Source organism: Hyaena hyaena, unplaced genomic scaffold (genome assembly GCF_003009895.1).
Source record: "Hyaena hyaena isolate Hyena2069 unplaced genomic scaffold, ASM300989v1 scaffold_157, whole genome shotgun sequence".
Classification (NCBI taxonomy): domain Eukaryota; kingdom Metazoa; phylum Chordata; class Mammalia; order Carnivora; family Hyaenidae; genus Hyaena; species Hyaena hyaena.
Window position 1 is genome coordinate 1,703,179 of NW_024080789.1, and position 23,850 is coordinate 1,727,028.

Genomic DNA, 23,850 nt, shown 5'->3' on the forward strand with positions numbered 1-23,850 from the left:
CTTATTGTCTGCAGGGCGCTTTGCCTGGACTATGTTATTTACTCTTCTCAGCAAGTTTATAAAGGAAGTATCATTATCCCCATTTCACGATTGAGGAGATTGAAGTGAGGAGGGGTCAATTAATTTGCCCAAATTCAAAGGCAGAATGCTTTTCTTTCTGGTAACTCATTACAGCCACGCTTTTTAGCATCCCTTCTCATAGCGCCCTCATTCTCTGCCACATTCACATGAGAAATACAACTTTTGTCTGGACTTTGACCAATTAACCTCCCCAAATCGTGGGTCTAAAGATCGCCAACAGCAACTATACCTCACTTCATCTCCTTTTAAAACTAAAATTTAAAAAAATTTTTTTTGTAATGTTTTATTTATTTCTGAGAGAGAGAGAGGCAGCGTGAGCAGGGAAGGTCAGAGAGAGAGGGAGACACAGAATCTGAAACAGGCTCCAGGCTCTGAGCACAGAGCCCGACTCGGGGCTCGGACCCACGAACTGTGAGACCATGACCTGAGCCGAAGTCGGAGGCTTATCCCACTGAGCCACTCAGGCGCCCCTAAAATGAAAATGTTACACATGTGTGTGTTTTCATTATTAAACACTTATACAGGCTAATTGGGCTTCATTGAAAAAAACAAAAAATTTGCACTCATTTAAAAACTGGGATATTTCCATGTGAGGTAATTTTGCTCTGGCTGTATTGTGGCTCTTTCAAAGATCCTTGTTGTAGCCTCCGCTGCTCAGGTGGAGGGTAACAAAGGTGCTCATTGATGGCTCCGTTTTGACTTTCCAAAGGCTGATGAATTCTTAACGTGAATATGTTGCTTGAGCTGAGCTCCAGCGTGTGGAAAAAGCCCTATTCACCTAAAGCACACTGATCTTTTTGTTGCTTTCTGTGAAAGCAAACTGATTTCTTCTGCGGGCTTCAGAAAAAAAGTCCATTTCTGCCCTTTCTAAAGGAGTCTCACAGAGATGCCTGGATAGGACAGCCTGGGAAGCCCAGGGAGCCAGCAGCTTGCCTCTGGAGCAGGGAGCAGCCCACAAGTGAGAACAGATGGCCTAAAACAGAGACCTGAGTAAGGTCGAGAAGGTCATAGAAGTTGACTTCCTTTTCCTCACAGGTGGGCACTTAGCTACACCAAAGTCTCAGCAGATAAGGCGGCCATCTTTGCTCTCAGGAACGACCTACAGGACACAACTTCACTTTTAAAAAAAGTCCTTAGCACAATTTGTTTGCATTCATTGAAAAAGTAATACATGAGGGGTACATGAAATTCGTGATTTCAGCTCAGGTCATGATCTCATGGTTTGTGAGTTTGAGCCCCGGGTCAGGCTCTGCACTGACAGCACAGAGCCTTCTTGGGATTCTCTCTCTCTCCCTCCCTCTGTCTCTGCCCCTTTCCTGCTCTTGCTCTATCTCTCAAAATAAATAAGTAAACTTAAAAAAAGGAACACATAAACAGATAAAAAGTCCATACATTACAAAAGGACACACCACAGAAATCCAGCCTTCCCTGAGCCAGCCAGTGTGAGCAGTCCGTCCTTCCAGGAATGCCTACAGATGCCCAGATACTCTTAGACTTCTACCCCCAGCACCAGCCTCAACAGATGGGATGACTGTTTTGTGCCTTACTTTCCAAGCTTGGCATCTTCCCCTATCAGCACAGATACAGCTACATTGTCCTGGACACTGGCGATGCATCTTCTGGATGTAGGCACGCAGTTTGGTTAGCCACTCGCATAATGATGATGTTACGTTGTGTCTAGACTTTGGAAAGCAGCCTGGATGAGGTCCTCTGGATGGGGCAAACAGTGCTTTGATCCCCACTTAGAAGTGTAACTATAGGATTCATTCCCACCTGTGGAATTGCTGGTTCAAAGAAGACGTGCGTTTTAATCTCTGAGGGATATGGCTAACCACCCAACAACAATCTTAGGGTCGTAGTTGGGAAGAACTTTGGGGATTAAATGTTCTGATTAGACTCCTCCGCTTCCACAGGTTGCCGTGGCCAGGGAGGAATGGGGGAAGAGTACTGGAAAGGCAGGGAGAGAGAACAAAGAGACATGCAGGATCTCCAGGTGCCCAGCTCTGCCTCCATTAGGGCAGCTCAGAGAAGCACATGCCAACTGTTTTCCAGCTGGGGAAACTGAGCCCCCAAAAGTGCACATAGTAGACCCAAGACCAGAACATGACTCTTTTCAGGAGCTGCTAATCGGGATGAGCAGCGCCTCTCCCTCTGGAGCCTGAAGAAGGTCGAGATCACCTATCAACCAAATGGACATTCAGACACCCCTGACTGGATCAGGAATTCCTCTCTGTGGAGATTCTGGGTCAGGAAACCAAGAGAGGGCTTAGGTGTCTACACTTAAATCCCTCAAATGGGTCTTCTCAAAGCACTGCAGGTGAGGAACAGTTATTGTTGTTATTGTTGTCATTTTAATTTCCAATCCATTTTGGACTGATACTCTTCAAAATGGGAGAACAACATATAACTAGAAAAAAATTTAAGACATATGAAATGGAAATCCCGTCCCTCCCCCCTTTTATTAGTTTCAACAGACCTAACTTCACTCAGTCAAACTGCTCTAAAAGTTTCTAAACTCTCTCTCAATTTCTGTTTTTATCTCATCATGGAATGGTACCAAATAGCTTGCAGACTTTCCCAGTCCGGGGACTACACTTCGAATAGCCCTGTCCTGGGTGAGAATGATGCATAGAGTAAAACCCTATTCTAGGTTCACATAAGGTTAACCTTAAGTGGCATCACACAGAGAGAGCCCTGAGCATAGGAGTCAAGGCTTAGCTTCCGGGTCCTAGCTCACAGTCTACTATAAATAAGTCCCTTCCTCTCTCTGGGTCTGTTTTCCAAATTGTAAAATGGTTTCTAACCTGCCTACCACAGCTGGGTACTGAGAGGATCTAATAAGGTCAAGGAATTTTCCCTGGAGAGCTAAGGGAAAGGAGCCATGTGCCAATATCCCATTACACGTTAGGAAGTCGTGTGACTGAACACATCTACTTTAGAGAATGTGGGTTTTTAGGTGCAAGGAGGTGTTAGGGATGGAAGAGGTGGAACGTGAGTTGGGGGACATGAGGCAAGATTGGGAAGACAGGTCTGGAAGAGCTGATGCAACAAAGAGAGGAGCTGAGTGGTGGGTGTGAAGGAGAAAAGGGGGCTGTGGCCATGGAGCTGAGCCCTGCAGGGATGGCTGTGTTGACAAAACTCTAAATGGGATAGGAGTCTCCTTTCCACCTCCCTCTCTCCCTGGACTCCAGAAAGCAGTCTTTCTCTCTTTGTCCTTGTACTCAACCCCAGCTCCCTTTGGAACCATTTCCTATCCCTCCTTCCCAGATCCCAGCCCCTGCCACCCTGAGCTGGTTCCAAGGTTAAGCATGCTGAGTCATGAGTCAGCTGAGGACACTCAGCTCAGAGGCAGCTGGGATACACCCTTAGAGGGCCAGGCTGGTGTTTCTGGAAAACCACAGGGCATACGGTAGAAAACAAGCCCTGTCTCATGGACGCACTCATGCTGAAGTTTGGTCTCTGGCTGTCAAGTTATATATTTCTTTATCTCTTTTGCCTAGGAAATCAACTTTTACAAGGTCATTGACTATATCCTGCATGGCAAAGAAGACATCAAAGTAATCCCGTAAGTTTCTTCTCAAAACATGTAGAATTGTAGGCATGTTATCACCGTCTACTCATTCCAAGACCAACACTAAAGCACACCCAAGAAGGCCACACACTTGGTTAGAGACAAGGAGAAGAGGAAGGAGAGGGTGTGGAAGGGTGGAAAGACCATACAGGTTAGGAAAAGAGGCAGCTGCTGGAAGTTCCAGTCCCAGGCCTCAGTTCTCCATCTACAGAATGAGACCGTGGGTCTGATCAGAGTTTTCCAGTGGTTTTCTGTGGAGGCAAACCTGGGGCCCACACAGGAGGGTGAGGCAAAGGCAAGAAGCTGGTGAGGAAAGCAACTCGGTTCCCACGGAAATTTTATTCTCTATTGTCCTCTCTTACCTGACCATGGAGGATAATGGATAATGAGGAGGAGAGAACTCCCAGAGAGCAAGGCCTCTACCTCCCTGTAAGTGGTAAGGATTCAAAGGCCATTTTAAGATTCTAGCAGTCAAGAACCTAAAAAAGGTATTAGCTTGTACTTTTATGGTCAGTAGTTCACTGTCAAAACTTAGCTGCCTTGTTATCTATTTGAATCCTCTCCATGTGCTAAGAGGCACGGCCCACAGTTCTGTCTTCAAACCCACTCACTTTTTCAACTGAATGGCAAACATCTCCGGGCCCAATTCAGACTCTGGGGGATTTACCGTAGGTCACCTTAAGCCTTGAACAAGTGGGTGTGAAAGGTCACAATGGAGTTCTTCTTGGTTGCTGGCCTGAATTATAATAATCTTGTCACTCAGATAACCCAGTTCTTGGGCTTATCTTTGACTGTTTGGTGATGAGAGGCTGTTTCAAGGCCTTGAGTTTCTGGGGTTTTCTCTACTCATTCCTGTTTGCATAAGAACTGATTATTTTCTAAGCTTATCCCTTTCTTTTGTTGTTGTTCTTTTTTTTAATTATTAAATGTTTATTTTTGAGAGAAAGAGAGAGCCAGAGAGTGAGCAGGGTAGGAATAGAGAGGGAGAGAGGGAGACACAGAATCTGAAGCAGGCTCCAGGCTCTGAGCTGCTGAGCTGTCAGCGCAGAGCCTGATGGAGGGCTTGAACCCACAAACTGTGAGATCATGACCTGGGCCAAAGTCGGATGCAGATGCTTAACCAACTGAACCACCCAGGTGCCCCATTGTTGTTCTAACTTTATCAAATACATACTCTTTTTTTTTTTAAGTGTATTTATTTATTTTGAGAGACACAGAGATTGGGTAAATGGGGGAGGGGCAAAGAGAGAGGGAGACAGAGAACCCCAAGCAGATTTCACACTGTCAGCATACTGTCTGCATGGAGCCCCACGCAGGGCTTGAATTCATGATACCATGAGATCATGACCAAGAGTCAGACACTTAACTGACTGAGCCACACGGGTGGCCCTCAAATGCATACTCTTTAACCATTCTGTTTTATGACTCCTTTTCTAAAGGTATAAGTTTATTAAACTCATTATCTGTGTTCTAAGTTTTCCCCAATGTCTTACCACTGTTCATCAAGCATCGTATCCTTCTAGCTTGTGACAACTTTCACTTTGTTACCTTCCACCCAGGCCCTAAGCCAAGTCATGTATTTTAGGTTCTCTGTTATGGCAGCACCCTGTTTCTGATAGCAATTTTTGAATCAAAATAGGCCAGGCTGTGCTATGGCAACAAAACCTTAAGACCTTAATGGTATAAACAGTAAAGATTTATCTATCCTCCCACTAGATGTAAATTGAGGTGGGTGAGTGTGGTTAGAGTGTCATGCATGGATTGTAGACAGGCAGGGACCATAGATAATAGAGAGGCCACCATTTTGAACCTTGGGAGGCTGACTAATTTGCCAGAAGGAAATGAGAACAGGACAAAACACACTGACTTTTAAACATTCCTCCGGAAGTGGCCCCCTTTACTTCTTCTCACATTTCATTGGCCAGAGTTAGTGTATGGCCACACCTAACTTCAAGCAGACTGAAAACGCAACCCTCTCGTATGCCCAGGAATGAGAGCCAGAATATTTGCAAATATCCTGATTGCCAAAGAATATGCTATCTAAACTAAGAGAGGGGAAAACCGAGTAGTATGTAAATGGTTAATCAAGCCAAAAGAAGACAAAGTAAGGTTTAGAAAGAACAAAGAGCAGGTGAGGAAAAAAAGTGCACATTAAGATAACATTTAAATAAAATATATCAAGGGGCGCCTGGGTGGCTTAGTTGGTTAAGCGTCCGACTTTCCCTTAGGTCATGATCTCAAGGTTCATGGGTTCGAGCCCCGCCTCAGGCTCTGTGCTGACTGCCAGCTCGAAGCCTGGAGCCTGTTTCAGTCTGTGACTCCCTCTCTCTCTGACCCTCCCCTGCTCGTGCTGTCTCCCTCTCTCTCCTAGAAAGAAATAAAAAATATTTAAAAAATAAATAAATAAATAAATAAATAAATAAAATATATCAATAATTACTTTAAATATAAGTCAACTAAATGTTCCAGTTAAATGACAAATATTGCCAACCCAGATAAAGGAGAAATCTATCATACTTCATTGATTCTAAGATGCATAGTTTTCTACATTTTGACATTTCTGAAACAGAATTGGTGACACTGTATAATTGCTGTCAGCCAGCTGGCAGTCATGATGTAGTTGTTATTGCCTGTCTGTGCATGAACTTGGCCATTACCATTCATATTGCTGGGACTTCAGTTGAGTTATGTGCACTGTTGGTTGTATCCACATTGAATTTAATTGCCATATAAAGTAACTAAAAGAGATTATATACTATAACACAGCACTGAAACAAAAAGTTGTTTTGAATGGCACAAAAAGATAAGAAAAGGTGATCTGTTGATATTAATAAAGTAATAATTACAAGCTCAAAATGCATTAAGTTTCAGATTAACAGGCAGCATTTTATCTTTCTCAGTTACATGTAAGAAATGGTCTGTCAAGGAACGTTTGACTTTCTAGATATGAAGAAGTACTATATATCCTGTTTATAAGAGATCTACCTAAAAGATAAGATTACAGAAAGGTTGACAGTAAAAGAATGAAAAAACATATACCATGCAAATGCTATTGAAAAAACTGATATAACTATATTAATATCAGATAAAATTAGACATTATGAGAAAGAGCCTAAGGAGAGATATAGGTAGTCACTTCCTAATGATACAGGGGTTAATTCACCTTGATATAACAGAAAGATATTACAATTCTTAATTTGTATACACTAAATAACATGGCCTCACCAAAAAAAAAAAAAAAGCTGACAGACATATAAGGAGATATAGACAAAGCTATGTTTGCTAAATGGTAGGAGGATCAGACTAAAACACATATAGAATATTGAAATAACATAATTAAATTTAATCTAATGGATATATATGTACACATATATATATACACATACATACATACAGAGAGGGAGAGAGAGAGAACATGGCATCCCATCCTCCAAGTTAGAGGATACTCAATCTTTTCAAGCATACATGTGACATTTACAATAATTGGTGATATAATGGACCATAAAGTAAACTTCATATATTTCAAAAGATTGAAATAATATATAGAATGTCCCCTGGTCACAATGAAAATATTCTAGAAACCAATAACAAAAAGCTAATTAGAATACTCTTCACATGCAACTAGGAAGCTAGAACTACCCTTGGAAGAAGGAATCACTTCCAAATAACTCATGGGTAAAAGAATCAATCAGTAGAAATGAGTATATATTCTGAACTGAAAAATAACAAAGATGCTACACATCAAAACCTACGTGATGCAGTGAAATCATGCTCAAGGTGAAATTTACAGCTTTAAATATACATGTTAGAAAAGAATAAAAGCTGAAAAAGTAATGAACTATGTAACCACCTGTATTGGTCAGGGTTCCAACAGATAGTAGGTGTCACATCCAAATTAGGATAGTTCAAGGAAGGCTTATTTACAAAGCAGCAATTACAGAGGTGTGGGTACAATGAAGAAAACCACAAGAGAATGTACTAGTAGTGATGTTGTTACAACCTCTCCTGGACCCAAAGAGAGAGATTTCTAGAACCTGGAGAAATAAGGGGTCGTGTAGAATGGACCACCTTGAGAGAAGTATTGCCTTTTAGTCAAGGAACAGAGCAAGCCCAAAGCAACCTTGCCAGTGGGACCCAGGGAAATAAATAACATGACCTCACTGTTCTATCTTCCTCTAGTCTTTGGTCAGGTCCCCACACTGGGCCAAACTCAACTAGAAGCTAGAAGGCCAAAAGCCCTATGTAGTCACTCCATAAAGACGACCCAGGGAGGAGCAGGGTTGAGAGTGGGTCTGGAGGGACAGACAGAAGCCGCCTATCATAGCAGTTCAAGAAATTGACAACAAACCAGCAGAAAAGTAAACCCAGAGAATAAAGATAAGCCCATAAATTAATAAAATATAAAAAGATAAATAGTGAACAAATGCCAAAAGTCGGTTCCTTGAGCAGGTGAATACAACTGACAAATTTCTGGAAAGACGGAACAAGAAAAATAGAGAGGACATCGAGTGAGTTGTGTCAGAAATTAAAATGAGGAAAACCACAGTAACACAAACATTAAAAACACAAGAGGATATTTTGCCAAAAACATTTTAAAGTTAGATGAGTTAGGCAAATCCCTGGAAAAGGAAAACCTGCTAAATACAAATCAAGAAGAAATAGAAAGCTGTAATAGTCTTAGAGCAATAAAATAAATCAAAACCTACCCACCAAGACACCCCAGGCTCAGATGCCTTCAGGGGTAAGTTCTACAAAATATTTAAGGAAGATATAATGCAATCCTCATGCAAATCATCCGAGAGAATAGAAAAAGAAGTGGCTGATATAAACCGGATAACAAAACCCAGCAAGGACTATGTAAAAAAGGACTATTCAGAGGAAACTCACTTGTGGACATAGATGCAAATTTTAGCAAACAAGGAATGAATAAGTCACAGGGATGAAAGGTGCAGCATAGGGAATGTAGTTAATGGTTTTGTAATAGTGCTGTATGGTGACAGATGGTACACTTGTGGTAAGCGGAATAAAATGTATACAGTTGTCAAACTACTATGCTGTCCACCCAAAACTAATGGAACATTGTGTGTCAGCTGCACTTCAGTAAAAGAAAATAATTGATTTTTACATTTTTAAGCAAATAGTAACTGACAAGCAATTATGTATCATGACCCAATTGGGTTTATTCCAGGAATGCAAGGTTGGTTTAACATTAGAACCATCAACCAATACAGTTTGCTACCTTAAGAGAAACATGACATAATTATCTCCATAGAGAACTTTAAGTCTCTAAAGAGAATTTAAATATTTTTAAAAAAAATTTATTTATTCATTTTGAAAGAGACAGAGAGAATACGTGTGTGTGAGAGCAGGGGAGAGGCAGAGAGAGAGGGAAAGAGAGAATCCCAAGCAGGCTCCACACTATCAGTGCAGATCCCACCGTGGGACTCTGTCTCATGAACCATGATATCATGACCTGAGGTGAAACCAAGAGACAGGCACTTAACCACCTGAGCCCCCCAGGCACCTCAAGGAGAATTGTTTTTTAATGTTTGAAAATACTAAGTATCGACAGATACATGGAGCAAGGGAAACTCTAATATACAAGCCAGGACTTCCAAGGTGCTGACAAGGTTGTTCTTGACCTGGGTGTGGTTTTATGGATGTTCACTTTCGAATGATTCATGAAGATTTTATGTTTTTTTCTCACAACAAACAAGTATAATCTTACAATAAATAAAAGATAATAATATCGGGGCACCTGGGTGGCTCAGTCGGTTGAGCATCTGACTTATACTCAGGTCATAATCTCACGGGTTTGTGAGTTCAAGCCCGGCATTGGGCTCTGTGCTGATAGCTCAGAGCCTGGAGCCTGCTTTGGATCCTCTGTTTCCCTCTCTCTCGGCCCCTCCCCTGCTTGTGCTCTGTCTCTGTCTCTCAAAAATGAATAAATGTTTTAAAAAAATTTTTTAAAAGACAATAATATCAAAAATTGTAATATTGTCACAAGGGATAAATCAGTATGTAAAGCACCCAGCTTAGTGCTTGGTACGTGGTAGGAGTCCACCATAGATGTGTTCCCCCCCTCGATTGTATTAAGCTACTTCTTTGTGTATAAGTATTTATGGAAACGATGTGCTTCTTTTTGCTCAGCAGTCAACAATCTGAATGTGGTCCTTTTTCTTGGATTGTCAAACTCAGCGTGCACTCTTAAAATGTTGTATTGGTCAGGCTTTTTTTCATGTCTAAATTTGAATAGTAAGAGGCTTAGATAAGATTTGGGGCTCATTGAGGCTTAGGGAATGTAAGCAGGGACTGGGAGCCCCAAGAGAGTAGAGGGAGGACAAGACCCAGATTCAAAGTTTTAGTCCAACTGTCCCTACATCAAAAGTTACCAGTTATCTTTGGCCTTTACAGGAACCCACCTCCTGATCACTGGGCTTTAGTAAGCGGTCTCCCCACCTATGTTGCCCAGAATGGCCTGGTAAGTAATGCAACTTTGAAGGGGGAGGGTCTTGAATCTTTGGACTCAAGTGTGAAAGGATTTCAGATCGAGAGAGTGGGAAACACGGTGGGAAGTGGGTCTCTAAAAGCGTGAGTCTTTCATTCCTCAATTCACTTGATACTTGGTCCAAGGACATGAAGGGAGAATTGACATTTGAGGACATGTGAAATGCACAGATGAGATACCCTTAGATGACAAGGTGCTTTGTCTGACCGACAACTAAGGATACTTGCGCGTATGTCAGGGAGGAAGGCAAGGGGTCTTCCAGGCTCAACACAGACCACGCCCCAACCCTTCCTCCCCGCCACGTTTCCGCCGAATCACCGGTACCGCAGTTAACATGCTCTATCTCCCACCATGCCCCACCCACTCAGGGTCAAAGATGAGGCAAGCCTTCCCTGCCCTGGAGAGAAGGGTCTTGTCTGTTAGCTGCACATCACCCCATATTTGAGCCTGGTCACCCCTGTAGCCTTCCCCAGGCACACACTACTCAGTGCTGCTCCTATTGCAAGCAGCTTACTTGTTGAACATTTGCTATGTCCCGGGCACCGTAATTGGCCCTGGGGGTGGAAAGGCCCTGGGGATGGAAAGACAGACGCACTGGATACAGTTTCTAAATGAGGAGATATTTTAAACAGCTTCTTATGCTCCAATGTGATAAGGGCACAATAGAGATATACTTGGTATATTTTAGGAGCGCAGGGTAGGGGGCATCTAAACCAACCTTTTCTTCCTAGAGTGTTGGTCTGAGTTGTGTTTTGAAATAAATAGGTATTAGGCAAATAAGAGCAGGAAAGGGGATTCCAGGGGGAGGCAGCAAAGTGCTGGAGGTTTGAACGGCGTGGTGCATGCAGCTTAGTGTGGCTGGAATATTAGCTCTGAGATAGTGACATGTCAAGAGATGAGGCTTGATGTTTCAGATTCTGTGTCTCCCTCTCTCTCTGACCCTCCCCTGCTCACACTGCCTCTCTCTCTCTCTCTCTGTCTGTCTGTCTCAGAAATAAATAAAAACATTAAAAAAAAAAAAGAGAGAGAGAGAGATGAGGCTTGAGAGGGAAGGAAGTGCCAGATAGCAGTGGTCTTGGATGCGGGGTCACTGGATGGGACTTTAATCTACAGGCAATGAGTTTTTAAGCAAGAGATTGACATAGTCAATTTCCATGTTAAAAAGATAACTCTGGGAGCTCCCTGGAAAATAGATCTGAAGAGATTAAGAGGCAGAGCAAATGTACATTCTTACAAGCAAGGGAAGATGGGCATTTCCACAAGGCATAGGTAGTGAAGAGCACTATCATTATCACCAACAGCCATTGAGTGCCTACGAGCCATGCAGTAAGTAAACTGGCTCATTTAACACTCACACAAGTCCCACAGAGACAAGATGAAGAGAGGGAGATCAGGGATCAGATCTAATATCATCAGGAGGGTAAAGTGGGCAGGACTTTGTGATTCTGTGCAGAGAGGGAGGGAGAAGACCCAGAGCTAATTTTGAGCTTCTAGATTGGATAAGTAGTGCTGACCTGAGGTTTGGATGTGAGATAATAAGGTCAGTGTCAGACAAGATGACACTGAGGCAATGTTAGGCAGTAGATGTCCAGTGGCCAGTTGAAGGGATGACTCAGAAGCTATGGAGAGAGAGGAGAGATGGAGATGGGGGGTTGGAAGACGTCAGTACCCGATGGTGCTTGAAACCATGTGTGTGGATGAAGTCACCAGGGAGAGTGATTGGGACCTGGGGTGGGATGCTGTTGGATGCCGGCACTTAAAGACTAAAGAGGACTGTGTGAAGAATAGAAGGAGGGTTCAGAGGGATCTGGAGACCCAGGAGCGAGTAGTATCATGGAAACCGAGGAAGCAGAAAGATTCAAGGAGAGAGATGGCCAAACACAGCAAAAGTGACAGAGTGAGATAAGAACGGAAAAACCCTATTGAGTTTGGCAATTAGGTCATTGGTGGCCCTGATGAGAACAGATATGGTGGGGAAGTGGAGGTGGAAGCTGGCGTGGGGTCTGCTGGGGCGTGGCTGGATAATAAGTAGGTAGAGAATCACAAAAGAAAAGAAGAGAAGAAAGTCTGCATGGCTGCTACTGGGACCGTGTTTGGGTGAAGAGAGATTTCCTTTTCAAGGATGGGAGAGACTCAAGCAAGCTCATGGCTTAGGGTAAGAGCCCTCAGAGAGGTCAGAAGTCAGGAGAGAACAACGCCAACTAATGGAATTGGTCCAAAGAGAGGCCAGAGGGATGGGGCAGTAGGTAAGCAGTTCTTGAACAGAAGCAGAGGCAGCTCATCCTCTGAGACCACAGGATGGTCATGGCGGATGGGACAGGCAAGGTTACTTCAAACCCTTTGGGTGACTTTTTGAGAGCTTGAAAAGCATCCCTTCTCAGTAGACGAAGAGAGAAAGACTAGGGGCGCCTTCCTGCAAGTCAAGGATAAGCTGGATTTTAACTCCCAATCAGCCCTTCAGGGGTATGCTTTCGTGTGGTACACACATTATGCAACTGTACACAGCGGCCCCACGTGCAGGGCTCTGGAGGGATGGGGTGTGTCCCATCCATATGGCAGGGTTAACGGGTTCACATTTTAGGAGAGGAATGTGGCCATATAAAACCAGAGCTACAACACTTTTATTTCTCATTCTACTTTGAGGTTTATGCCCACAGGGGGAAAAAAAACCCTCCTTCCTTACAAAACAAACAATACCAAACCCAAATGTAACCGCTTTAAAGACGCTTAGCATTCTTGATAGTAATAATAACAAAAACTGGATACAACCCAAATATTCAACAAAGGGAGACAAGAACATGAGATGTTATACGGCTATGAATAATGACAGATTGTAGCCTTAATTTTTTCAAAGCTTAGAAATGCATGAGGGGTGAAGCGAACAGCAAGAATTAATGTTTATAAGGTAGCTTTTCTTCCAAAAGCCTCAGTTAATCATTCAGAAACATCTCGACCAGATCTACCTAAAGAAAAGAATGTGAACGCCTTGGGCAAGGACAAGGCATTTCTAAAAAACAGCATGCCGGCTTCACTAGGTATGTTATCACGAGTAATCAGAGCTCCTTTATTCCTCTTCACGGCTTTCAGATCTGCAACATCATGAATGCGCCTGCAGAGGACTTTTTTGAATTCCAGGTAAGTCATTTTTTGTTTGTTCTCTTAGTCATATGATATTGCTCCCCCCAAGAGGAGGAGAATGCATTAAAATCCGTCTGTTTATTGGAAAGCAGTCTCAATAAAGTGAAAAGGTGGATGGAAAAAAGTCATGTGCCCATGGAAGTGGGGAGAGAGTTAGCTGCGTAGATTCCAAGGTCCTATTTGGTTTGAATGTTCACACCCTTTGCTTTCTGCCCTCAGGACCTTTGCTTATGCTGTCCCCCCATCCCACCCTCCCCAACTATCATGCCCTGCCCAAATCCTCTCTGCCCTTCAATCAACCTCAAATGCCATGAAACTTCTATGAAGTTTTATTCTGTTTCATCTGGCTAATATTATTTCTGTCTCTTTGGGCTTTTCGTAGAATATTGTTTAGCACTCCATTTGATTTTGTTTGTCTTTTCTACAAATGTTGATGAAGGGCATCCTCTGTGCGAGGAATTGACGCAGTGCTACACTGGCTACCATAGTGGACCAGACAGACATGGTCTTTATCTCCAGGGGGCTCAGGGTTGTACGGGAGAAAGGCTGGTCAAAGGACAGAGGGATAGAGGGATAGACAGGGGGATCTCGCTGGGGACCTGACTTAATCTGGAAGTAAACAAGAAACGTGCCCTTGAGAAATTATGCTTGGGCAGCAGAGAAAGGGGAGAAGGCTGCAGACAGAGAGGGCTTGTTGGGAGGAACTACGATAGACTAGTGAATTTGAGCACGAGACAGCAGAAAGTGCCAAGAGGCGATTCTAGAGAAGTAGACTAAGGCCAGATGACACATGGCCTGGGAGGCCATGCCAGGGAATTCTCTCCCACTATATTCCCCTTCTTTATCTTTTATTACCCTTTCTTGAGTTCAGATTCATTCTCCTCAGCAAAATATCAGCTTCCTTTGATCAACGGTTGGGCCTTATCTTTCTTAATATTTCCAGCTCCAGGTGCCCTGTAAATATTTGTTGAGGTTAGCACACTCGATATGAGAAAAACAAATCATTAGCAATCAGGAAATAACTAAGAAGAGAAAGTAAAAATGCCTCTTAGAAAAATCTATGGACTATTTTTTTACTCCTTGAAGAATGTGTTGAAAGAACTTTGTGAGAATACCCTTCCAGAGTTAGCGTTGTACATCGTGGGCTTAGGATTTCGAGCATAACAATGTGACAAGCCCAAATGGTTGCCGCGTGTTGCTAACCTGATTAGACCTGCACAGAATTGGGTCTCTACTCAATTAATTCCATGTACCCACATTAAAAAAAAAAATCTGATCTCATTTTTGGATTCTAGTCTTCTTCCTCCAACACATTCTCTACAAAGTAGTTTGAGTGGTTTTTGAAACATGGGTTGCATCAAGTAACTTCTCTGCTTAAAAATCTTTAATGTGTTCGCATTTCACTTTCAATAGTACCGTCTCCTTACCATGGCCTTCAGAAGAAAGAGCTTCCCCAAGTTTAAGTCAAGAGCTGGGGGAAGGCAGACATGTTTCCTGACCAACAGCCCCTTGCTCTTTGAGCTGTAATCTGCAACCCTCCTGGAGTCATTTTTTCACCAGGTGCTGACTTTGAGTGTTACTGAAATCATCACCACCGTCGTCGTCATCATCATCATCATCATCATCTCACCACCTTAAGAATCTTGGAACTTTCTGGGATGCCTGGGTGGCTCAGTTGGTTAAGCGTCCGATTTCAGCTCAGGTCATGATCTCTCAGTTCGTGAGTTCGAGCCCCACGTTGGGCTCTCTGCTGACAGCTTGGAGCCTAGAACTTGCTTCCGATTCTATGTCTCTCTTTCTCTGCCCCTTCCCTCCTCGTGCTGTGTCTCTGTCTCAAAAATAAATACACATTAAAAAAAAAAAGAATCTTGGAACTTTTGGACTAGAATGCTCTCCAAGTACAGGAAGCCTTCCTTGATTTCCTTCCCTTCTCTGGCTCCCCCAGTACCATAATAAACTCCCCACATGGAGTGCAGTTGCTCATTGACCTTCTAGATTACAAGTAACCTAAGGACAACCTTCGTGCCTTATTTCTTTCAGCTTCTAGGTCAGTTGTAAAATGTCTGACAGTTTACAAATCGGTGGGAAAAGAGCCTGGTAATTACCTAGTCCAGTCGTTCTCTTGTTATAAGTGATGAAAATGAGGCTCAGTCAGGTGGGAAATGGCTCACAAAGGGCACCCTGAGATTGACCGAGAAATTTCACCTTCGTTTTCTCATTTGTTCTACGAGGCACATGTTCTTGCCACCGTCCCCATCCACAGATGAGAAATTGAGGCCCACGGAGATAAAATGACCTGCCAAAAGTCGCAAAAGTCACGTCAAGAGTCAAGTGATAAACACACAAACAAAACCTTTAATTATGGTGTTGTTAAGCACATTCCGGCAGTTGGTGGCTTGTGAGAGAAAGAGAGGGGGAGAGAGAGAGAGAGAGATCATTATCTGTGAATGATCAGAAGCAGGTAAAACACTCTAGACTACTTTCATCTGTTGCCAAAATAGGTGATAAACAAAGCATGGAGAGGAGCCAAAGGTTTTGTCTACACAGCTACACTCTGATTTGATAGGCTTGTTCCCCACCTTCCCACAGAATCCCTAGTTGTTTTGCAGTTTTCATTTTGTATATATTACCTGGAAGGCATGGGCACTTTTTAAATATACCTAAATAGCTTGCATGGCAGAAAGTCTGAAAGTTTGAATGCACAGAGGCACAGGGACTCATCACATGTTTAATCACATCTGAACCCCTTTGATTAGCTTCCTCTCTTGTTGCATATGTCATTGATAATGAGCAGACCGAATTATTGTTCCCTTGCCCTTCTCTGACTGCTATTTCTTTTTTTTCCTTTTTTTAAGTTTATTTATTTATTTTGAGAGAGACAGAGACAGCACGAGTGGGGGCGGGGGCGGGCAGAGAGAGAGAGAGAGGGAGAGAGAGACAGAGAATCCCAAGCAGGCTCCTCACTATCAGCACAGAGCCCGATGCGGGGCTCGAACTCACGAAACCGTGAGACCATGACCTGAGCTGAAATCAAGAGTCAGACGCTTAACCCGACAGAGCCACCCAGGCACCCCTCTGGCTGCTGTTTCTAGGGCCGGTGCTGTCCAGACTTCTGCATGAAAGGTCCTCCTGAACAACAAATTCGTAACCTACTCTGGCTTCTCTCGTAGAAAGAGCCTCTGGATGAGTCCGGATGGATGATTAAGAATGTCCTTTCTATGCCAATTGTGAACAAGAAGGAAGAGATTGTTGGGGTGGCCACGTTTTACAATCGCAAAGATGGGAAACCCTTTGATGAAATGGATGAGACCCTCATGGAGGTATGGTTTGCGGGGAGGCCTTTGCCGTTGGGTTTCGGAGCTGGCCTGTTGCAGGCGTGCTGGGGGGCCCTGGCGCACTGCTGCCCTCACCTGTGGCCTGGGGAAGAGCTCCCCTTGTACACGCTACCCTGACTCTGCCTCAACGTCCACTTCCTTCCTCACTTCGGCACTGTCCGTGTTGTCAGGGAAACCCACATTCCCCTTAAAACAAATGGGAATGAACAAACTTTACCTTTTTAGCATTTTTAGGGTCACAGTAAAAATGAGCAGAATACCTCCTGCTCCCACGGAGGCAGGAAGTTCCCCTCGTGTGGAGTTACTACACATGACAGTGGTGCTTTGTTTGAAAGTGCATTCTCATCCATTGTTTTATCTCTTTGTGGAGGGCAGCACCCAGCTTACGTCAGGAACCCATCTCGCAGCTGAGAAAATGGAGTCTTAACATCTTGCCCTAAACTGCGGAGGCAGGATCGAGCCCGGACGTTCTGCCTCTAACTCTTCTTTTCTTTCCTTGCAGTCTTTAGCTCAGTTCCTGGGCTGGTCCGTCTTAAATCCTGACACCTATGAATCAATGAACAAACTTGAAAACAGGAAGGACATTTTCCAGGACATGGTAAAATACCACGTCAAGTGTGACAATGAAGAGATCCAGACAATCCTGGTGGGTGAAGTTCTTTTATTGTTTCTGCCCTAGCAGGGACTGCGTCCTGGAGATGTGGCCAGAGCAATGTGGAAGCTCCATGAAGGCAGAGACAGGGGGGCTTGCATTCCGCAGGGAAGCCCCTGGCCCCTCACGCTGGATGGATGGATGGATCCACGCATAGTAGAGAGTCGTACATAATGGCCGCTCCGTGTGACTTGGGGACAGCTGTCCCTCACACGTCCTCAGTCGTAGGGCCAGATCTTGCCTTCACAGCTCTAGAAACTCCATTTTTCACTGTGTGGAGGGCTGATTTGGTAAGAGAGTTAGAGTCTCCCAACCAGAGACTCTGCTCTGAGAGGAAACTCTATCTGACAGCCCCACGGACAATGGTCAGTTTCTCAGAGACCCTCTCTATGGGGTGGGCTCACACAGAAACCCAGTCAGATCACAGAGGAGTTTGGTGAGCAAAGAAGTAGGACAGAAGAGTTAGATGTTGGTAGGGAGTCCATGCAGAGTTTAATCACTTTGCAGTTGATAAGACAATTTTAGACTTATAATGTTGTTTGATGCTCACAATAGTCCACTAAGGTGGGCAGGGTAAGGGTTTCTATCCTCACTGTAGATATAAAGAAACTGAGGCCCACGATGGAGAAGTAACTCGTCTCCTAATCACCCAGCTCTTTAAATAGGTCTCACTTAACCTTTGTCAGAATACAGAGCAAATTCTCTACCACTCTTATGAATGGACTGCCTTGTAAGATAGTGAGCACCCCGTCAAAAGAGGTATCCAAGTAGAGGCTGGATGTTAATTTAGCAGGGATGCTATAGAAGAGAGTCCTGCCTGGGGCAGGACATTGGATGAAGCACTTTCAAAGATGTGTGGGAATTAGTGATTCATCATTACTGGGATTTTGTTCTCAAAAAGGCCATGACCTTAGAAGTAAACTGAGTTAGCCAAATGGCATTGGATAAGATGCCCAGCTAAGCACCCAAGACCTTGCTTATAGACCTCACAGTTTGAAACAATACAGGCCAGTGTTTTCAGAAGTGATTTCTTAAGTTGGGAACGTATCATAACAACTTTGATAATTTCATCTCAAAACCTGATACATTCAAAGGAGAAGCCATCTAGTTTGGATGGATTGACTCACAATTTGCTGGCCACAGTCCCTGATTTCAGCCAAATGATAGGTATGTGCACACTATGGAAACACAGCCTCAGTGAACCAGTTAAAAGTTAGTAGACTGCTCTGGGTCAAGAAATCAGAAACAAGTAACTGGCTCAGGTCCCCTCCCACCCTCCACTGGCACGTGCATGGGACAATGGGTCCAGGTAAGGAAGAACTTGCCTTGAGCCACGCAGTGAGAAGAACAGCCAGAACCATGAACAAGACCTTCTGACTCCCAGTCAGTAATAATAATGCTAAGAATACCAGCAACAACATTATTGAATTCTAGTGCTTGCTCTGTGCCTAGCACTGCACTAAGTGACTTACATGCATGATTTAATTAGTTGTATACTTTGTACATGTACTTGACATGTCTAAGCTTAATTCACCAGTTACGTAATTTTGTTATCCCCATTTTACAGATGAGGAAATGGAGGATCAGAGGCATGGAATAGCACAGCTAGTAAGTGGCAGAGCTCAAATTTGCACACAGGCCTCCAAGGCCCCGGAAGCCCAGGGCTTTGAATTTGCCATCAACGAATGGTGAACGGCAGCCTCTCTGCGTTGGTGGCTCTGCTGCTACGACTTTGGAGGAAAGGGAATGGAAATGGGACGTGGAGGGACAATTAGACCCCAGATACAGTAACTGATTTTTTTTTTTTTTTGTCCTCTGCTATGTTGGGCCCCCGGCAGAAAACCAGAGAGGTGTTCGGGAAGGAGCCATGGGAATGTGAGGAAGAGGAACTTGCTGAGATCCTGGTGAGCAGGGCAGAGTCGCGCTGGCCCTTGTGTGTGACATGTGCAGGGCGCGCCCCAAGCATGCACGTGGTGGGGGGCTGTCTCGGCAAAGCAGGACCCTTGCCACTCGGCTCCGATCCTCCCAGCAGACCCGGGATGGGGACGGGGCTGGGGGCTGGGGGGCAGAGACGTAGGAACGCTTTGAGTACTCCAACCACTTGCGTCCATTCCTCACGCAGCAAGGAGAACTGCCAGATGCAGAGAAATATGAAATTAATAAATTCCACTTCAGCGACTTACCCCTGACAGAGCTGGAACTAGTGAAATGTGGCATACAGATGTACTATGAGCTCAGAGTGGTGGACAAATTTCACATTCCTCAGGAGGTAAGGGCAAAATACACCCCTCTGATTTCCTTTGTTCCTTTCTGGCTTCCTATTTTTTTCTTTAACTCAATCAGTAAAGCCTCAAAAACAGCGCGTCCTCAGCTTGTAGGATTTAAAGCGTTAGTCATGTCGCACAGATGAGTCATGAATCAGACAAGAGACCTACAGTTCCTGTGAACTGTGGTGTTTTGGGTGCATTGCTTCTTAAAGTGGGTTGTGAGGCACTGAGTTCTGAGGCTGTGAATAAATGGGAACCTATAATCAAACAAGGGTGGGAAATGTGGGTTGAATCAGTGCAAGCAGGACTCTTCCCCTGCAGGATTCCTTAGGGTGTGCTGGGGATCTAGGAGCTGCGGGGGGGGGGTGGGGGGGACAGGGAGGGCGGGGCTGGGGGTGTGTTCCCTGCAGAATTTTCCAGATTTGTTTGATTAAAGCAGCGGTTTTCAAAGTGCTGCCCCAAACCACATCGGCACCACCTGAGAATGTATCAGTAGCACAAATTCACAGATTCTTTTTTTTAATGTTTATTCATTTCTGAAGGAGAGAGAGAGAGCACAAGCAGGGGAGGAGCAGAGAGAGAGAGAGAGAGAAAATGGGAAACACAGAATTCGAAGCAGGCTCCAGGCTCTGAGCTGCCGGCACACAACCTGACGCGGGGCTCAAACTCAGTAACGGCAAGATCGTGACCTGAGCCAAAGTCGGAAGCTTAGCTGACTGAGCAACCTAGGGGCCCTAGTAGCACAAATTCTTAAACACACACACGCACTTTCTCCCAGCTCTAATGAATCAGAAATTTCGTGTTTTAACAAGCCTTCTGGGTGATTCTGATGGGCACTCAAGTTGGAGAAGCACTGATTTAGAGACTTCTTTTTGTTTTACCCTCCTGGGCAAAGCTCCTGATAGCATCTCCCAGGACAGTATTTCTCCTGGGGCACAGTTTGGGAAACATTGATGAGGGGTAACTAGTGGAGAAAGTGGAGTGACTCACATCTACCTGGTTTCATAACAGCGTCCCTTTTCCTAGGATTTAGCAGCTTGCAAAGTACTCACACGGGACGACTGTAGCTATTGCTGGCCCTGCTCTTGTCTGATTTGGGGGCTGGAGGACCTCCCTCAGGAGGCGGGGCCCCAGGCCTCACTGCTGGGGTACCTCCCTCAGGAGGCGGGGCCCCAGGCCTCACTGCTGGGGGACCTCCCTCAGGAGGCGGGGCCCCAGACCTCACTACTGCACGTGTGTTTACAGGCGCTGGTGCGGTTCATGTACTCGCTGAGCAAGGGCTACCGTAGGATCACCTACCACAACTGGCGGCATGGCTTCAACGTGGGACAGACCATGTTCTCCTTGCTGGTGGTACGGCAGCGGGATGGCGGCGGGACGGCGGCAGCTGGGGCTCCCGCCACACCAGACGACCTCTGCACCTCCACCTGGCAGTAGCAGCGTTGCTTTCTAAAACTGTTGCTTTTTAAAACTGATGCAAAAACAGTACATGTTTAGCATCGATGAATTCCAAGCACAGAGAAAAGTGAAGGAAAGCTGCAGGCTAACCCCAACCCCAGTCCAGTTATTGAGAGAGAACCGTGGCACAACTCCTTCCAAATTTTCTTCTAGAAGCGTCGAGATGTATTTTTGCACGCACACAGTTTATTTTGTTTATAACCAATTGAATAATAATCTCCTTTAATATGCTTTTTTCATTCGGAAAAATATAAGCATATTAAGCACATTCTTCATGTATTTAATTTTTTATTGCGGTGAAATATACATGCCAGGAGACTTACCATTTAAACAATTTACAGGCGTACAGTTCAGCCAGTAGTATTAAGTGCGTTCCCAGTGTTGAGCAACCATCACTACTATCCACTCTAGAACTTTTTCATCTTCCCAAAGAGAAACTCTATCCCCATGAAACAGTCACTTCCAATACCCCACTCTCCGTGCCTGGTGGCCACTTTTCTCCTTTCTGTCTCTATGAATTTGACTACCCTAAGTGCCTCATGTAAGTAGTATCATATAGCATTAGCCATTTTGTGTCTGACTTATTTCACTCAGCATAATGTTTTCAAGGCTTATCTGCGATAGAATTTTATGGCCACACCGTATCCTGTATTGTTCAAATACCATAGACCATCATTTCTTTGCCCAGACCCCTATTGTTAGACACAGGGGTGGCTTTTTCTCTTTCGCTGTTACAAACACTGCCACAGCATCCTGAGATGGACATACCTGTGTGTATCTGTGCCAGCCTTTTTGGCTCAGAGGGTTGGGTTCAGAGAGATTTCATGTAAGAGTGTTTCCCACTCAGATTATGATGCAAATCTCTGCCTTTGTCCAGCCCCATTCATCCACATTTTTTTCTCGCATGGCTGGAATGGTCAGGCCAGAATATGCACTAGGGCCTGGGGGCCAGGATCCTGGCCAGGCCATCACAGAAGGTCACAGTGACAACGCAGATTTATTTGATTTATTTCTTAAAGTCACAGAGTCAGCATCACGTCTCCTGAGCTCTTCCCCACCCAGTAGTCTAACACCCAGCATAAAAAAGAAGTATGTGAGGGAGACCCGGGGAAAGATTCTCCTGGGCTGTGCTTCAACCTGGAGACCGGTTTGCAGGGTTTGCTTTGCCAGTCCGGGCATGTTCACAAACCGCCCGAATCCTAAAACCTGACAGTTGTGATTTCTCAACAATCATCTAGTCCACTGCCCTCCTCCTCCAGTGTGCAGACTGGGATACTGTGGACCGGGGGGGGGGGGGGGGCGGGGGGTTTGGGACCATCTCAGGTCATTCAGGAGTAGGGTGACCAACAATCCCCATTTGCCTGGGACTGTTCCAGCTCAAGTATGGAAAGTCCCACATCCCAGAAAACCCCCCAGTCCCAGACAGACAGACATCTGGTCATGCTATTGTGCCAGGGGGACAGCCAAGGTCACACCTGTTTCCAAGCACCAGGCCCTCGCCCTTACACCTCTCTGCTTCCAACCTCTGCAAGAAAGGAGTGAGTGGCACCTCTGAATGCTCTTCCAGACCGGAAAGCTGAAGCGATACTTCACGGACCTAGAGGCCTTGGCCATGGTCACCGCTGCCTTCTGCCATGACATTGACCACAGAGGCACCAACAACCTCTACCAGATGAAGTGAGTCAGCCCTTACTGCCTGCCCCCTCCACCTCCCACTCCTGGGATTCATTACCCAGATGTGAAAGGCTCTCAGACAGCCTGACTCATTGGCCAAGGGGAAGTCCCACAGTTTATAGCTTCCTTCTTCCTCCTGCCCTGAGGGTCCGAGTGAACTCCTGTGATAGACAGAATAATGGCCCCTAAACATGTCCATGCCCCAATGCCTGGATCCTGGGACTATGTTGCCTTATATTCAAAAGGGACTTCACAGATGTGATTAAAGATCTCGAAATGTAGGGATTACCCTGGATTATCCCAGTGACCCCAGTAGTTAGAAAAGCCCTTGTAAGAGGGAGATGAAAGGTCAGAGAGGAGAGAGGATGCTTCTCCTCAGAGAGATGAATGATGGGCCACAACCAAGGCACATAGGCGGCCTCTACGAGCTAGGATGCAAGAGCAGCAGATTATGCCCTAGAGACTCCGGAAGGAACGGAGCTCTGTGGATGCATCTTAGACTCTGAACTCCAGAGCTGTAAGGTAATAAATCGTTATGGTTTTAAGCCAGTAAATTTGTGGTAATTTGTTATAGTGGCAATATATTAGACTCCCTCCCTTTCCTCCTTCCCTACCTGCTGAACTAATTGAAGCCACATGTTGTGAATATGAACTAACGCTCGTTCATTCATTCGCTTTGTGTTTGCAATGCTCCTAATGTGAGTGTGATAGGCCCTAGGAGGTAGGCAAAGGAGGTATAGCGTGGTAGGAGAACAGACATAGCCACTGTCCACATAGAGCTTATATTCCAGAAAGCCTCCAACACATGGTCTTGAACCATAGTATTGGTGGACCTTCATGACCACTTTGAAGGCTGGGTAGAGCAGGGACTAGTGTTATCCTCATATCATGGATGAGGAAACTGAGGATTGGCCCAGGGCCCACAGCCTATAAATCACAAATAAGCACTGGAACATGCTGATCTGAGGCTAGAGATTGTGTTTACATTTTACCTGGCGAGAAGCTGAGTACTGAGCTCAGTGCTTGCACATAGTAAGCACTCAACAAATATTTAATGAATAAAGATATGCACAAACACACTGCTTGTGGGAATTCAATGACTTCCCATAAGACTTTAAATATCACACACAGAGGCTGTTGATCTCCAAAGTATGGCCCGGTACAAA

General features: G+C 44.8%; 1 protein-coding gene across 1 annotated transcript in view; it reads left to right on the forward strand.

The window, feature by feature from the left end:
• The window catches only part of PDE6A (phosphodiesterase 6A), a 61,231-nt gene that overhangs the window by 19,901 nt on the left and 17,480 nt on the right, over nt 1-23,850 (forward strand). The window contains exons 6-14 of the mRNA XM_039239468.1: nt 3,582-3,646; nt 10,067-10,133; nt 13,248-13,295; nt 16,469-16,618; nt 17,136-17,279; nt 19,124-19,189; nt 19,408-19,554; nt 20,798-20,905; nt 22,578-22,687. Of these exons, the coding sequence (XP_039095399.1) occupies nt 3,582-3,646; nt 10,067-10,133; nt 13,248-13,295; nt 16,469-16,618; nt 17,136-17,279; nt 19,124-19,189; nt 19,408-19,554; nt 20,798-20,905; nt 22,578-22,687 (905 nt within the window). The remainder of the gene's footprint in view (nt 1-3,581; nt 3,647-10,066; nt 10,134-13,247; nt 13,296-16,468; nt 16,619-17,135; nt 17,280-19,123; nt 19,190-19,407; nt 19,555-20,797; nt 20,906-22,577; nt 22,688-23,850) is intronic.